Source organism: Anser anser (genome assembly GCF_964211835.1).
Source record: "Anser anser genome assembly, chromosome: 6".
NCBI lineage: Eukaryota > Metazoa > Chordata > Aves > Anseriformes > Anatidae > Anser > Anser anser.
The window spans coordinates 14,453,649-14,469,585 of NC_139726.1; the positions used below are offsets into that span (position 1 = coordinate 14,453,649).

Here is a 15,937-nt window from a genome sequence, read left to right on the forward strand (position 1 = left end):
GGAGGTCTACTAAGAGCGCCCTGAGAGGTGGTGGTAGACTGCAGAACACCTTAATCTCTTCAGGGCCAGATAAGAATAAACAGTATCCAACATTTGCAATGCAGTTCATCATACCCTCCTTTTCTGATTTAAATTCTAAGCAGCTGGAGAATTTACAAAGTTATCGCCATCTAAATTAAGTTTTACAATCATCTGAGGCTCTGGGGTTGTTTTGTTTGTTACCTGTGATGGAGATACAAGATGAGGTACTGTAGGCAATGTCACATATGAGGTACATGGAAACTATCATCTGGTAGTAAATAAATCACTGGAAATCCACATTATGCTGCTTCATTTTTAACTCAGGTGAGTTTGGCAGCACTTGGATTTGAATACCATTGTGATCTCCAGCCTTTAAGATAACCCTCTGAAGTGTTAAAAGGAAGTCTAAATGCTACAACTCTAGGATTAAATTCTAGTTAACACTGAAAGTATCAAGGGATGCTGCCATAACAAGAAAAATAGGAAGGAAGAAATACAAACCTTCCTTTGATTGCATTAAAGAGCCGAATTCCATCAGCAGGCCCACAGATTTGAACAAAATCTTCTTTGGACATCTTCAGTAAGTCAGCACCTACATATTTCAGATTTTTTTTTCAGAAGTTAAGCAAATCTTAGCTTCCAAATTTTGTGTATGGTCAGCAGGATAGGGGAGGGAGAGAGAATCCACAAAGCTAAATCAGACAGACTTGCCTGGAGAGGTTGCAAATTGAGAGAGGTGACACTGCAAATGAATCATTGTAAAATAGCGCACTAGAAGAGCAGTGGTCCATAGGAAGATATTCTAGACAATACAGAAACAAGCTAGCTACTTAACACTCTCCACTGCTAAATGTCCCAATTTTCTTTTGCTGCCATGTTCACCAGGTTATTTAAGCATGATGCAAGCAAGTCAGAGAAAGGCTCCTCAAGGTTTCAACATCTTAAATACTTCTCTCTTCCACCATCTTAATGCTGTGTATGACTACTAATAGGAGGGTACAATAAAGTTGGAGCCAGGCTCTTCTCGAATGTGCACAGTAACAGGGCAGGAGACAGCAGACAGAAGTTGAAAGATGGGAAATACTGATTAGGTAAAAGGAAATAACTTTTCATTGTGAGCATAGTCAAGTATTTGAAGAGGTTACCCAGAGAGATCACGGACTACCTCCAAGGTTGGAGATACTCAGAACACAACTGCAGAAGGCCCTAAGCAACCTGATCTAATTGGACTTGTTTTGAGCTAATGAACTCAAGAAGTCCCTTCCAACTTCACTTATTTTCTTTATTTCTACAATTCATGTTTTGGTAAATGCTAACTAACCTAAGAACAAAGTAACAACCACACCAGATCCAACTAGTGATCCCATCAACAGTGGCCAGCAGCAGATGCTATTGATAGGAAGCATGAGCTGCACTTACAAATGAGAATAAAGACAAAATAATTGGACCATTCAAACTCACCCGAAAAACTTGAGAAGAGTCTACAGAATGGAGAGAACCTATTACGATGAAGCCACTGCTGGGCATCTTGAATAGAAGCAGAAGGAAGGAGATGCTACATTGCAAAAAGAATAAGAAGGTCTTGAAATGAACTGTTCACCAGTGTCCTAAAAAAGAAAAGCACCACATTAACATGATCTCAAATACTTACATCATTGCTGGGAGGCAGGAGCTCCACTTGGTGGGTTGGAGAACTGTTGCTAAAAAAAATTATATAAAGTTGGAAGAGAAAAAAACATTATTTTAAATTTTGTATTCAGTGCCCATACTCCTCCCCCTTCTCTATTTGACTCAACTGTCACAAGTTACATATTGACTTGATTTTTCTCTCCATCAGATTTTTAAAAAGATTTCCAAAATCTGGGCTAGTACAAAAACCAAACAAACAAAAACTCCACAACTCTGCTTCTGTTGCTCAGTTGAGTTTCTGCTCAACACTGAGGAAAAACTCCGTTTACTGACCTCATTCAAGATTTTCCATACAGCTGACTTACTAATGTGACCCCATCTAACCAAGCAAGTTGTGACCTACAAGTGTGGCTAAACTCAACCATTCTGAGCCAAAAATCCCCTAACTAAATCCATTGCCTAATAGTGATTCTTCACAAAAACAGAATAATAAGGGACCTTCTAAATCAGCTCTGGTATTATTTTAAGCATACTAAACTGTAGTTCATTACACAAAATTTCTAATAGACCCTCCCTAAACACTGACAGGACTTATCTTAGGTATTTCAGGACCACTACATTTATTTCTTTATGATGGCAATATTAATGAATTAAATATGCCTCCTGTTTATCTTTCATTCTTGAATGCCTTCTTAGAAACCTGTTTTGCTCCAGACAGCTTCTTTAAATGCCATTCAACTGGGAATTCAGCATACTGTCCCAAGCCATCTTAAGTCAGAAAAGAAGGGAGAAATACCAACTCAGAGGCTTTCAAAATTCAGAATCTCTTCAAACGCTCTTGTTGGAAGATACTAAGAATTGCTGGAACAGGGCATAGTATGTTGCCTGACCCCCACAGAAAAGTAAGAGAACAAATTTATGGCCTGAATTGTCTAGGTGGTTCTCTGACGCTCATCTCCCAGCCACCACATAATCAGTGGACATTCAGACCTCTGCACTACAAGGAATTCCTGCCTGTAAGGTCTTAAAACCTTTGTGGAAAATATCTTTCCCCTTCCAGGAAGGGTACTGAGAGGCTAACTGGTCCTTGACCTCTTCCAGGATATGAAATGCATAGATACACAAAACACATACACACAAGGGCTACCGAATCAACAGGAAAAACAGAGCATTTTATTTGTTACATACCCATCTCCAAGGTTGAAGCTGTTGGGAGAACTGTTGTAGCTTGGAGATGGAGCATTGTTCATTTGATAAGGCACATCTGGCCAGGGAGAGCACTGTTGGAAGAAAGGCAGCGGGGATACTTTCATGAGGTTGGAAATAAAGGATTCGATTCTCCTCTCATACCACATTCATGCTGTTGCCACGCCACTAACTCCAGCTCATCACTCCTGCTGGGAGGAGGAGACGGGCCATGGATCCTACGCTGCACTCCAAGCAGGCTGTCAGGGGGCCAGATTGATTCCAGTTGTGCATTCCACATTTCTCCCATTTCACAAAGCCTGTCCCCAAATAACACTGGGCCAAAGTGTGCACAGCTGTAAGTCAGAGCAACGCCAGTAAGTCAACTCAGACTGAAGGCAGCAATGATACAGAAATACCACTGGTCTCAATTATGAATCCCTAATTAAATCCAGGCAAGAGTGACAAATACGCTCCAGTGGCATTGCTTCAGGTTTATACCAGTGAAAAAGCAGAATTTGAACCAGCCTGTTAAAACCTCTGGCTATTAGTTGAAGAGCTCAAGTTATAAATGGATATTACATAGGGAAAATTTAAGACAAAACAGACATGAATCTACTAAAAGCCCTCACAAATACAAGTCAAACTCCATACTCCATCACAGTAGTATCAAGCCAGAGCAACTAGCTAGAATTTGTGACTTTGTTGTGAATTGATGCCACTGTAATCAGTAGAAGAAATCTAGCCCTGTGGAAGCCCCTGCCATCAAGAGCTCAAGAAAATGCTCTGTAGTGTCCTTGTTTGCAATGATAAAAAGAAGACAAGCTGTAGCTTTGGAGTTTTATTATCTCCACATAGGGCACTAGCAAATATTTAACTCTTTAGCAACCCACATCTCCCTGTGCAATATGTCAAAGTGTATCAGAGCTAATAGCAAGAGTTTAGGATCTGCCAACTCAGTAGAATTAGGTCTGTGTACACAAGAGTCTTGTTAACAATCACCACGTTGAATTAGAAAACACACTGGTCACTCCTGGCAACTTGAAAATTGAGTGGTACAAGCTGGATCTCACAAACAGGAAGTTTATTTAAGTTAAGAAAAAAAATCCTCATTTTTAGAAGTCCAACAAGCCATTTCAAAAAAAAAAAAAACCTAATTCAAACTACAAAACATTCCCACAAGGAGATGGAACAGCACTTTTAAACTATTGTCTTGAGTCTGTTTGGCTTAGCAATTCTATAGCCTGGGGTGAGCTTATACATACATCTTGGCAACGAAGGGACTAAGTGTAGAAACACATGCATCTCTGTACCAGATGACAGTCATATCCACAGAACGTAAGACATTCAGATATTCCTAGAGTACAAGCCAGAATCTTCTGAGAGCTACCGTAATAGTAGCCTCAAAGGCACAATCACGGAAAAACAGATTGATAATTTAATCAGACAGCCTATTCATCTGCTCAACTGCCCCATCTCCAACATGAGCTTGTGCCAAACAGTTCTGAAGAAAATACCTCATACAACTGGCATCTAAGTATCATAACAAGTGCCCAGGAGCATGGCAGAAGAAAGAGAAAACATTTCTTTTAAACATAGGCTGTTGAGGACTGGTTTATACTCTGAAACATAAGAAATTTTGGAAGCTTTTATAAACTTCAACAATGAGAGACACATTATAATTTCACTAAGCTCTCGATTTCAGTCAGATCTTGGCATAAGAGTCTCCACAAGAATCTCCAAGGCTCAGTTAGACTGCATTTGCTCTGAAATCTGTTTCCCAATATGCTGAAGTAGTGCAACATATGTCTAAAACATTTTACCTCTGTGAGAATAGTTGTCTCATAGGAAGGCTGATACTTCTCCTTCTCTTGGGTGGTCTTCTTCTCCATTTTTTCCCTGTCAGTCTTCTGTTTTCTGTCTGCTCCTTTAGGCTATAAGCACAAGCACAAGCTTTCCCTTATGCCAAGTATTACAAGTTTGGAGACAGAAGCCAACCGATTTTTTCTGATCTGTTCACAGAAGACTCCTTAAGATTTATGGGGACTCTACATATGAGGCAAGACCTGATCTGCATTTTCCAGACAAAAAATAATCTAACATCTCTACTGTTTATATATCACCTCCCATTAATGCCTATTGCAATTCCAAACGAGGCTGACCACAATCCTGAGATTTTTGATACCAACAGATTTCAGACCACGAGCATACTGAATTATACACTTTAACTGGTATTTGCACCCTCTCTCCTGGAACAGGAAAGACACTGCTCACAGGAGCAGAATTGAAGCAGCAGATCCTTCAAGAAAAAAACAAGGTTTTTGTCGGCTTAAGTTGCTCCAGGTCTGCCACATCCACATTAGAAGCTTTGAAGATGGACAGAATCATCTTTCTCTCCCCCAGGAATTCTGCAGCAACAAGCTAAGGTTATTTAAGATCTCCAGTTATGTTCACACTGTTCATGGAGGATTTAATCAAAGAAACTGGAGATGGCCATGCTGTCTTGATTGCCTAGACACAATGAAACACAGTGGATACCCTGAATATCATCAGTGTAATAGGTTAACTTAAAATGACTTAAACCAGTATCCCATATATTCCTGAGAAAGCGGACCATATAGGTTTTTTTGTATGGTTTGTAACAAATCATCACCTTCAGGACACAAGCCAGTGAAGGGCACTGCCTTCTAGACACTACTTGTCTACACTACACAGAAATTTAATTTTTGCACTGACACCTATCCAATGGGTTTTCATTCTAACCAGTCAAGGCTTGAGTTGTTGGGTGGGTTTTCTTCCTCATTATTAAGACATCCAAACAGCCCAGATCTCAGTGTTTGTATACTGTTCAAGTTACAATGGACTGGCATCAGTCTCAGTTTGGCTCTTGGGTCATTTGAATTTAATTAGAACTGCTGTGTAGTTCAGAGGTTATATTGCTTTGTGTGCAAGAGTCCTGTTTAAGATTTTAAGCATATCTAGTGAAAAGCCTTTGTTCTTTTATGCTGCAATTAGCACCACTCCTACACAATTTACAAACTGTGCATGTTCTTGTGTCTTCATCTAGTTGATGACAGAGCAAAACTACTTCATACCTTGAACACCTTGATCTGGCAGCTTGCAGAGTGCAAGTGTTCTGTGTATTCACCATTTTCATTCTGCTTAAAGGTGTCGATTTGCACCCGGAAAGGAACCCCCTTCTCTCCTCCATGTTTCCGTGGAGTAAATTCTGTGCTGATACAATGTACCTGGCAAGACAAAAGCTGTGCTTATCTCTGGAGACTGTTTGAAGCTGTGCAAAACTGAGTTTAGACTCCCTGAATTTGCAGTGTGCCTTAACAAGAGGTTTTAGCTACTCCCTAGAAACTAAAAGAGTCAGAAGAGTTCAAAATATTTTTCACTTCTGTTCCCCAAGACAAAACAATTAGAAGAACAAGGAGCCTACAGAGAAATAGGACATCAGGAAAAGCATCCTCTGACTTAAGTAAATCCCACACACAGATTAAAAACACATAGTTGGCATTTGGGACAAGAAACACTCATGAACAAGGAAAGCAAGCAAAACTAAAAGGCTGTGAATGGTTTCCTCCAGATAAAACTCGTGCTTAGAAAGCAACATCCATGTGCTTTTGGGGGGGGTACTTTTTTTTTTTTTTAAATAACCCAGCTAGAGCAGATATTGCTTCAAAACTAGCAAGCAAGTAACTAGCAAGTATCCTATAAACTAGTTATACATGACTGATCTTTTCCTCTTCTTCACATGCCATCTCTCTCTTCAGATCTTTATAAGATACCTCACCTTTGTATTTACCATAGGAATATCACTTTTCTCTTACCTGAATGAATGCTGAGGCTCTCTTTGATGGATCCCACAGAAATTCAACAGTGTTCAGCTGTGTGGGGCTGGCTCTGGGATCCAAGATGCCAACTGACAGCGGAATATCTGTAGAAGAAAACCCCTAAAATTTTAAAAATATTAAATTGAAGAAGAGAAAGCATTTCCATACAGTTACAAGAAGCAGGTGAAAAGCCAAGCCACCAATGATATATCCGTTTGAATGAAATGATATATCTAGGACCTATAGTCCTAGATCTCCTTTCCTCCCAAGGATATACAGATTTTTCTAAGAGAGGAGGATAAAAAAAAAAACAAACACCCAAGTAAACACACCATACACCATGCAGCACCTCACTTCCAAACACTACACAAGGACCATAATGAAATAGTCTCACCTATATCAAGGATGCGGTCCCCAGGCCGACTCCACCTCCAGCCCTCCAGCTGCTGATGCTCTGTGTACTGCAGGCGTCGATCATGGAAAACTACACGAATTATACTCTGTTAAGAAAAGATGGCAAGATGAACAATGTGATCTAGAAGCCCTTCTCTTGAGATGACTTTGGCTTTCCAGTGTAGGAGAAAAAGCTGATCTGTTCCTCCTACATGTTTCTGACCCTCATTCAAGAGGGGAGCAGAGGTTTCCCCTAAGAGACCCATCACCATGTTTCTCAAATTCCTAAGGGACCCCTGAAGCACGACAGCAGCACACTTTCTCCCTCACAGGGCACATATATACTTCATAACATAGCCCTGTACAGCTTTCTGGGATTTGGTCTGGAAGCACTATAGCAATGTCTACCTAATCTTAGGTGTCATGCCAGGTAAACATCGCTATACTGCCTCGACACCCAAAACAGCTCACATGGGGAGGTGACTGTATTTAATGTGTCTGTACCATGCCCCAATCCCAGTATATCCCACTCTGATCAGAAAATGTGAAAGCCAGCTCACCTGTCCCTGCACTGGTGGAGCTGACATGGCCAGACACCTTGTCAGTGGGAATTAAACTTGATTCCAGCCATTAACCATCAGTCATTGACACTGAATTTGCCTTTAACTTGTGTTTCTTTCAGTAAAAGCAGGGATAGCAAGATGCAAAACTTGTAGTTAAACAAGTATAGAATAGAAAAGCTACTGTAACAGGGGAACCTCGCATCTCTGGCCTGCAATGTTGCAGCCATGTCAGTAACTGAAGACAAATGGCTGGAATAAAGGCAATCCCCATGGCAGACAAGTCCAAAGTATCCCTAAATAATAAATCCTGCATGAGTTAACGACCCCTTATCTCCCGCTTTCTCAATTCCCTGTTCCTACTGGGGACTTCCATATCAAACGAATGAGCAATTTTTGCCAGTGAACCCGAGAAAGGCCCAAATCAAACCCTAGCTCCAAAGCAAGCAAGCCACAGTGGGAATGCCTGCAAAATCAGAATCTAAATCTTTATGCTTACTGAAATGGGCAAAAGCCAAATGTGCCTAAACTTGGGCAAAAGTTGAAGTCCAGATTGGAATCCAAATGTTGCAATTAAGTCCCAACGTCTCAAAAGAAATCCTATGGCAGAACAGCCAAGAATTTGGTAGAGGAAGGCTTGAAGGCTGGATCCAGAAACAAGATCTGGATCCAAGTTTTTGAATTTGAACTGAAACAACCAAGTTCTGTATGTTCAAAATCATGTCTATTACTGAAGTAAACTGGAGCTATGCAGAACCTGTGTGGCAGAACAATGTAGACACCAGGGTCCTCCGCATGACACGTAACAACACAGGCGTGTTGCTTGGGTTAAGAAGGGAGACAAGCCTGCCTCTCAGCAGTTTTGACCATGTTCACCTCTGAACTTTGGGATTCCCCCGAACCCAATATTCACAGTGAAACTCTGGGGTCAGGATCACAAACAGAACACGGATTCCCTTGAAGCCCTGTAAAGCCAAGCTGCAGAGTCCCGTGGAACTCCAGCACTCAGAGTAACTCCATCAACCCTGCTTCCATTAAAAACAATGGCAAAGTATTTTCCATTGCCTCAGCGTGAGCAAGGTCAGTCCCTTCATTAGAGGCTGTATGTAGTAGCAGGAAGAAAAGAAATCTATATTTCTCCTTACCTTTACATATTTTGTGTTTAAATCTTGAAACTCTCCCAATTTCCTATTCTCAAGTAGACGGATTTCATAAGACTGACCTAGAGTTTAAGGAAACATTTCCAAGGTGTTTAATATGTTGTAGCAATGAGAGAGTCATGCTGGCATTTACGTGGCTAATAAAGCATACGTCTGATCAGGGAAAGTTCATTTTTGGTAACATAATGCATTTGCCCCAGTAATTGAGTAGGCACTAAAGCACAGCAGAAATCTGAGGGGAAGGTTTGTCTTTTGGCTGCTAAAAGCACTCAGTTAGGCAATCGCAGTCTGTCTCCAAGGGCTGCTCGGCCTTCTGGTCACCCTCCACAACATCACTGAGGTGTTCAAGGCCTTCCCCCCACCCCGTGCCACACAGCTGTAACAGCACAGCCTTCATCCGCCCCTTCTACTGCAGCAAAGGTTGGGTGAAGAGCTGCTGCACAACAGGTCCAGGCACTGTTCTGCAGAGGATAGCAACTTGGGCCAAATCTCGCCTTCTTCAGAGCGCAGTCAGGTCTGCGAGGTGTTCCAGTGCACCAGCAATACCAGGCCTTAGGTGTGGCTGCCCACTGCACAAATACTCCTTCAGACGTGTGGAGCAGCAATGGATCTTACAGTATGTACAAGGACCAATCCTGACCACTGGAAGGGATTCAGACTCAGGCACCCACCACCACCACCCCTCAGTATAATGGTCTTAGTCTGTTCAGTAGAATTCAGCTAACTGGTTTGTGAAGTATCATCGAGTATCAAGGCTGACAGCAGACAAAGGAGACTGATGTCCCAAAACCTTATGCACAAATGGCTAAGACAGCACAAAAACTCATTGAGTAGGACCAACTATACAATAAACCTACAGCTGTTACAGAGGCAGGACAGGAACATTAGGATTAACGAAGCATATATATACTTAATATAGTTAGGTTAGCTTTTCTTGTTCATCTTGCTATCCCCCTTTTTACTGAAAAAAACGCACAGGTACAACAAGGCAGACACCAAGAGGGCCATCAGTTTGGATCTTCTGGGTCAACCAGCATCTCCTCCAAACTGGCCCTGCAGAAAACTGCAAAGCAGATATACCTCCCATTGAGTAGTTGTTATCAGCAGACAAAAATGCTACATTTCTGAACCTGGATCTAGAAATAAAATACTTTTGACAGCTGATGTATCAACAGTGCACTGCATTTCAGTCAGGTTCCCTTCTTCTGGGTGCTTGTGTGAGCACAGAGATACATGTGCATACTCAGCCAGCTGGGGCAGGGGGTTGGAGGACAAGAGGGGCTATGTTGGAGCCTCAAATGTTTGCACAACACTCCTAACTGATGTCAATAGGAGTTCTGCAAACAGGAAACGACCCTTGAATCCAGCACACGGCTTAGGGGATGTGGAGGAAAGCATAAACCATATGAAGTGCCAAATTAAGCACTGGAAACACACACAGATCTTAACCCCTCTCTTCACACATAGGTAAACCAAAGTAGAAAGTGACCTCCCTTTCAAGACTGCTGAACAACAAAAGCGGATGCTGTAAACCATAGCGCTGAAATTGAGGTCTTCCACACTAACTCAAGAAACTCTCTAATATTCCCTCTGATAGAGGTTATTATTCACTTGGCAATTTTAAGAGAGAAGTACATTATCTCCCCACAAAATCAATACTATTGTATTAGCGTAAAAAGATCAGGCTCAGGTTCACAAAAATCAGTGATACAGTTCATTGCCTAAATGGATTTACACAGCCAAGAATCTCTTGCACTTGCAATTTGCTCCCAAGCAAACGTCAGGCTAATTAAACATTATGGAAAATTAGTTTAGGATTCAAGACCATGAGCTTCCAAGAGACAGTAGAATACATCTATGACTGTACTCAGATGGTGTAAAGGACAGAGAAATGGCATGAACTGTGCTGCAGACGCAGGCAATGCTAGAGCCACAAGCACTTTCAGTCATTCAGCAAGCATCTGGGGACTTAGCAGTTTTTTGGGACAACTTTACGCTCTGCTATATTCCTTCTCTTTGGGCAACCTGATTTGCTTACTTGCAGTTCCTAGGAGACAGAAGAAAATAATCAGCATGAAAACATCGAGCACATTCCCTTCAAACTAACATCGAGTACTCAGAAACTCCTCAGCGTGCATCTTCCAAGCACTCACATGGGACGGGAGCAATTCTGCAACCCAGCGAACAACAAGCACCACACATCTCATACTGACAGGAGTAATTCTGCTTGGAATGAGTTAGAAACAGATCCTGCCCACTGGTAAGAAAGAAACTGTTGTGGAGACAGAGTTAATATTGAATGGAAAGCCAAATAGGAAGTAAAATGCTTTGATGAAGGATATATGGGTCATCTGATGTAAGCCCTGGAACTCAGTTTACACCATGAAAAGCCTCATTCAGAATGGTATTTCATGCTAACTGCTTTCCCTTTAGCATCCCAATGTTCGACTCCGGTTACAACACAGGACTGTTATCAAAACAACACAGCTCCCAGCTGAACTTTAAACAGTTTATTTCACTCTGTGGAACTCTGAGTGAGAATTTGGTCCTAATTCCTCATAATTCCTTCGTATAAAAATGTTCCAGTATTGATTTTGAAAAACTTATTCTCCCTATAAATTATTCCAGCAAATTCATTGCTTCATGGCTAATGTTACCTGTAATTCATAACACCAAGCTGTTGGAGATTTCTTCATTAAAAGCACTTTCCAAACCCTATGTTTTCCCGCCCTCGCTACCAGCAAAACTCTTGAAATAGCAAAGTACAATGCCGGTCCTAAAACTGTAACAACTGCAGGGAAAAAAGAAAAAAAAAAAATGAAAAAAAAAACACTAAAGAATCGGTGCTTGGATTCTGGAGAACAAGATTGCTTTGCAAAATCAATGGAACAGTGACCTAACCTGAAGAAAGCTGAACTCCCACTGGCACCAAAGAGGGCTTAGAAGTTGCCCAAGGCTCTGGTACACAGATCGTCTATGAATCCTGCACTACTGACTCTCCAGCCCTAACATGCACAGGCTGACAGTTTTCTGCACAAACTAAATCATTGTTACTTCAGTATCTAAATCTGTAAAGAAAAATGGATGCAAGCGTGACTAAAACCCTATCTTTCTGTCTTCGGTTCCAAAGAAAGACTGCAACTGGCTAAGCTCAAAACATGGCGAGTTCCATTACACTGAATTTTTCCATCTACCTCATTCATTAATACAGGTTAGACTAGGTATTTCCAAGTCAACGCTTGGTGGTAAAGCTGAAGTGCTTTAAAGCTGAAGCATCAGGTGCTGATGCTGAGACTTTGCAACGATTGGACTGAACAGTCCGACCCTGAGCAGGGCAGCAGCCGGTCCTCAGCCGACGAGGGTTTGGTATCCACTGGACTCATACGGTAGGAAGAACCCTAAGAAAATGTCTGTGGTGATGGAGAGCAGTGGTGGCAGTTTCACAGCAGCCCCCCTTTACCAGCATGATATTCAGTACTGCTGAACATTCATCTTAAACCCAGTGCTAAAGGCCAGCAACCTGCCGAAACCCTTCCCCTTCTGCGCTCTCAACACTGGCCACAGCTGCGCCACCAAGGGTTCACAATGGCCTCAGAGCTGGTGACCTACCTGGTCTCCAGCACCCAAAGCCTGGTATCGGTGTCTTTATCACTACCTGAAATGAAGAGGGCATTTTGAAAACAAATCCCCAGCACAACTGATGCCACAGCAGCCTCCTGCCTGCCTGCGCGACCCGGTGCGCCTTGCGCAGAGCTTGCCACAACCCTTCTTCCCTACCTCAGGCAGGGAACAGAATGGTAATAAATATTTGGATAACCACATTAAATTCCTGAGATGCAATTTGTCTCCTGGCTTCACTGAAAGCTTTGGGGGCACCAGTAAAAACCTGGGCGGGTGATGATACAGTGTAATTTGTATTTTGAGCAGACAGTCCCTGAGCAACAGCAAATTTATGCAATCACCTCCTATGCTAGAGTTTGAGCAACTCTGCTTTACAAGCACGAGTAATATCCAGCAAAGTAGTAACCACTCAGGTCCACAGAGTTCCTGCTTGGTGATTCATAAAGCAATTGCATCTATTCTAAAAAGGATTTATATAGACTGTTTATTTTCTTCACTTCTATTGTCTAGCAATTAATGTACATTAAAAGCAGGTATGACCACTTAGTTTGGGGACAAGAGAACTGAAAGCCAACAATTTGCTGCAGCTGACAAATAATTTGGTTGAAAAAAGGAATGCTTTCACATGCTCAAAAGGTACAAGATGTAACAGTTTCAGATATCAGCGACTCTGGACAGCTTCTGACCTTAAAAGATTATCCTAATTTCAAGCTCAAAAGTTACATTTTGTTCAATGATTATTTGCTACACAACCACAATATCCTGCTTTCTTTTTGTGTGTTTTGGTGTTACGTTTCAAGAGCCACTTACACTATGCATTTTGTGGTTTTCTGCACAATACATCAGTACGATACACTAATTTTCTATTAGGCAGCTGATGTTCCAGACCAGTATGACTCAAGCCTTACTTAACCTAGCCAAGTAGTCTGCTTGTCTTTCCAGCAATTAATTAAAACCTAACCTTATACTAAACAGTATCTGCGACAAATGTCAGTGGACAGAAAAAAAAAGAAATTGCGAGTCCTCTTTCTCAGAACGGATCCACACAGCACTAGACAGAACCAGACTGAAAACTGTTTGATTATTAAGCCAAGCTGACCAATAAAAATTCCATTTAGCAACTTTATATGGACATCCTAAACAGTGCACAGATAAAGGCAAAGGAATGCTGACAGTTGAATGCAGCACACAGAAGGAGGGGGGAGGAAAACGAGGAAAAAAAAAAAAAGCTTTTCTCCTCCCAGACCAAAGCACATCCAGCAGGCAGGAGGATCACCTTTGAAACAACCAAATTCAAGTATTCAGGGCATCAGGAACACACAAAGATTCTTCTGACAAGAAAGATTAATGAATCCACAGAGTAAACAAGACAAGAGTGACTGAGCTGGCATCTGAGCTTGCGTGCTTGATTGCCCACACCTTCTTAGCCCAACAAAGGCAGAAATAAAACTTAGCCTAAGACTTGCCAAAGTGTCCCGTGTGCGGACACTCAGCACGAGGAACAACAGCAGAATCCAGAACCCTCCCTTCCCAGGCCACAAATGGCATTGGATATCCTGCAGTTGCTTGCTGCAGCCTCCTTTGACAAGATGCTCCAGGAGATGTTTATCCAGAGGATATTGTGAATTCAGCAGCTACACAATAGGCCACCCTGAAAGCTCCCACTATGCTAGGAGCATGGAAATCCTGCAGAGGAGGACCAACTGTGGGCCAGGCAAAGCAAAAGGAACATAAGAGTCATCCTGACACACCAGATCCATCTTGTCCCACATCTCATCTTCAGCAGCAGGCAGTTTATAAGGGCCCAGGGCTGGAGCAGGGTGAAGACAGCGAGCCCTTTCCTGGCCACGACTTCCCAGTTTCTGGTATTCAGTGCCCAGGTTTTATCCGTACCAAGCTGCCCAGTCAGACCAATGCTCACGAACTCCTCTTCTGCATGATCTCCATCTGAACTGGGGCTATAAAAGTCACAATTTATATATGCCCTGCTTTAGCATTTGCAGTCTGATCCATCCCTTCACCTGCCTCCTGCCTGTTCCTCTTTGCAGCAAAGCTACCGGGGCTCCACTGTGTTTTGGTACCCATGCGAGTCCAACACCAAAGATTTGCCATTTCCACCAGAGCAACGTAAAGGCCCAATTCAACAGCACTTCTCCTGGTTCTACTACCACACCACAGAGCTGCACTGCCATCATGTCTTTTCCTGGGGTTCTCCTTTTACAATCTACCCCCAGCTCGGGTGTGTGGGGGTTCTTTGTCCCCTTCTTTTCTCTTTCTGTGCCTCTTTCTTGTGGGAAAGCCCAACACATGCCTCAGAGCCGAGTTTGCTGGAGGAAAACTTCAGTGCTCATTTACTATATGAACATTTGGCTGAGCCCTTGTCTTCCCAGACTTTTGAAGATGGTCCATTTTACAGTGGTGACACTTCATAGCTAACAGGCATTAGAAGAAACACTCTTCATTTAGAGTGGTTTCCAAAGAGCGGGATGTATATTTAATTCCTCCAAGACTAGTCTAACTTGAATCAAGTACACAAAACCAGCCAATGAATACAGAAACACTCTGAGTTTCTAAATTCATTGTGTGTGCTTGGTCTTCTCTTGCACAGACCTCACCTACTTTGTTGGATCTTGGCAACTCATCCCACCTAATCAAAGCCATGGTACATGTTGAGATTTTTAATACTTATTAATCGGTGAAGGAATGACAGACTTCTGAAAGAAAATGGAAAAAAAAAATCTGTCCCGTGAACATAATTTCTTCCTGTATTTCAACTTCTCTAGCATGTACTTGAAACACCCAGGACTATCTGGGTCACATCTGTCCAGCGCAGAAAACCCCAGCCCCCTCTGTGTAAGTAAAAAAGGCAGGCTTTTTCTGGTTTCAACCTGTTCTGAGTCAATTTGGACAACAGGTTTTATAGCTCTGCAAGACTAGCTGTGTGTGTAATATTTACCTGAGTCCCAGATAACTAAGAAGAATGGTCCCAGGTGAGGGTGCAGAAGAGGGGTGCAGAAGAGCTGAGTACAACTCCTGACCCCCTCCGGCCCTCAGGTAAGTCACTTCCTCCACCACATTTCTGCAGTAACGTAGAGAAAGGTGCAGCAGAAAGGAAGTCCCACAGCACCTGGCTTCTCATTGTGCCTACTGCACAGTGGGGGAGAAGATGTGATTGACAAATGCCCCATCAAAGCAGGCTGTACCTTGGGCACGTGTCACAAATGTGACACCAAGCCAGGACAAGAGAAATCTTACTGCTCAGATACTTGCTGTATAGTTTCAGAAACATAAATGCTTGGTATGAAGCAAAGAGGAAAAAGGGTATTTTTTTCCAGCCTCTTTAGAAACAAGGTGTCATACATATATTACTCCTATACAAACAGCTAACCACGTCAAAGTTACAGTGCTTCCTAAGTTTCAGATTGCTACACAAAATATGATCTTTTAGGACACCACAAGTTGAGAAAAGGTAGCTGGAAAGCTTACATATCACCTCAGGCTGCCAAGAACTTTGATACAGACATCATAT

The 15,937-nt window shown here is 42.3% G+C and overlaps 1 protein-coding gene across 1 annotated transcript in view; it reads right to left on the reverse strand.

Moving 5' to 3' along the window:
- The window catches only part of TFCP2L1 (transcription factor CP2 like 1), a 37,807-nt gene that overhangs the window by 10,261 nt on the left and 11,609 nt on the right, over window positions 1–15,937 (reverse strand). The window contains exons 3-11 of the mRNA XM_083840620.1: window positions 8,773–8,849; window positions 7,069–7,174; window positions 6,672–6,778; window positions 5,931–6,083; window positions 4,659–4,769; window positions 2,839–2,930; window positions 1,673–1,721; window positions 1,483–1,576; window positions 523–613 (exon numbers count right to left, since the gene is read on the reverse strand). Of these exons, the coding sequence (XP_083696746.1) occupies window positions 523–613; window positions 1,483–1,576; window positions 1,673–1,721; window positions 2,839–2,930; window positions 4,659–4,769; window positions 5,931–6,083; window positions 6,672–6,778; window positions 7,069–7,174; window positions 8,773–8,849 (880 nt within the window). The remainder of the gene's footprint in view (window positions 1–522; window positions 614–1,482; window positions 1,577–1,672; window positions 1,722–2,838; window positions 2,931–4,658; window positions 4,770–5,930; window positions 6,084–6,671; window positions 6,779–7,068; window positions 7,175–8,772; window positions 8,850–15,937) is intronic.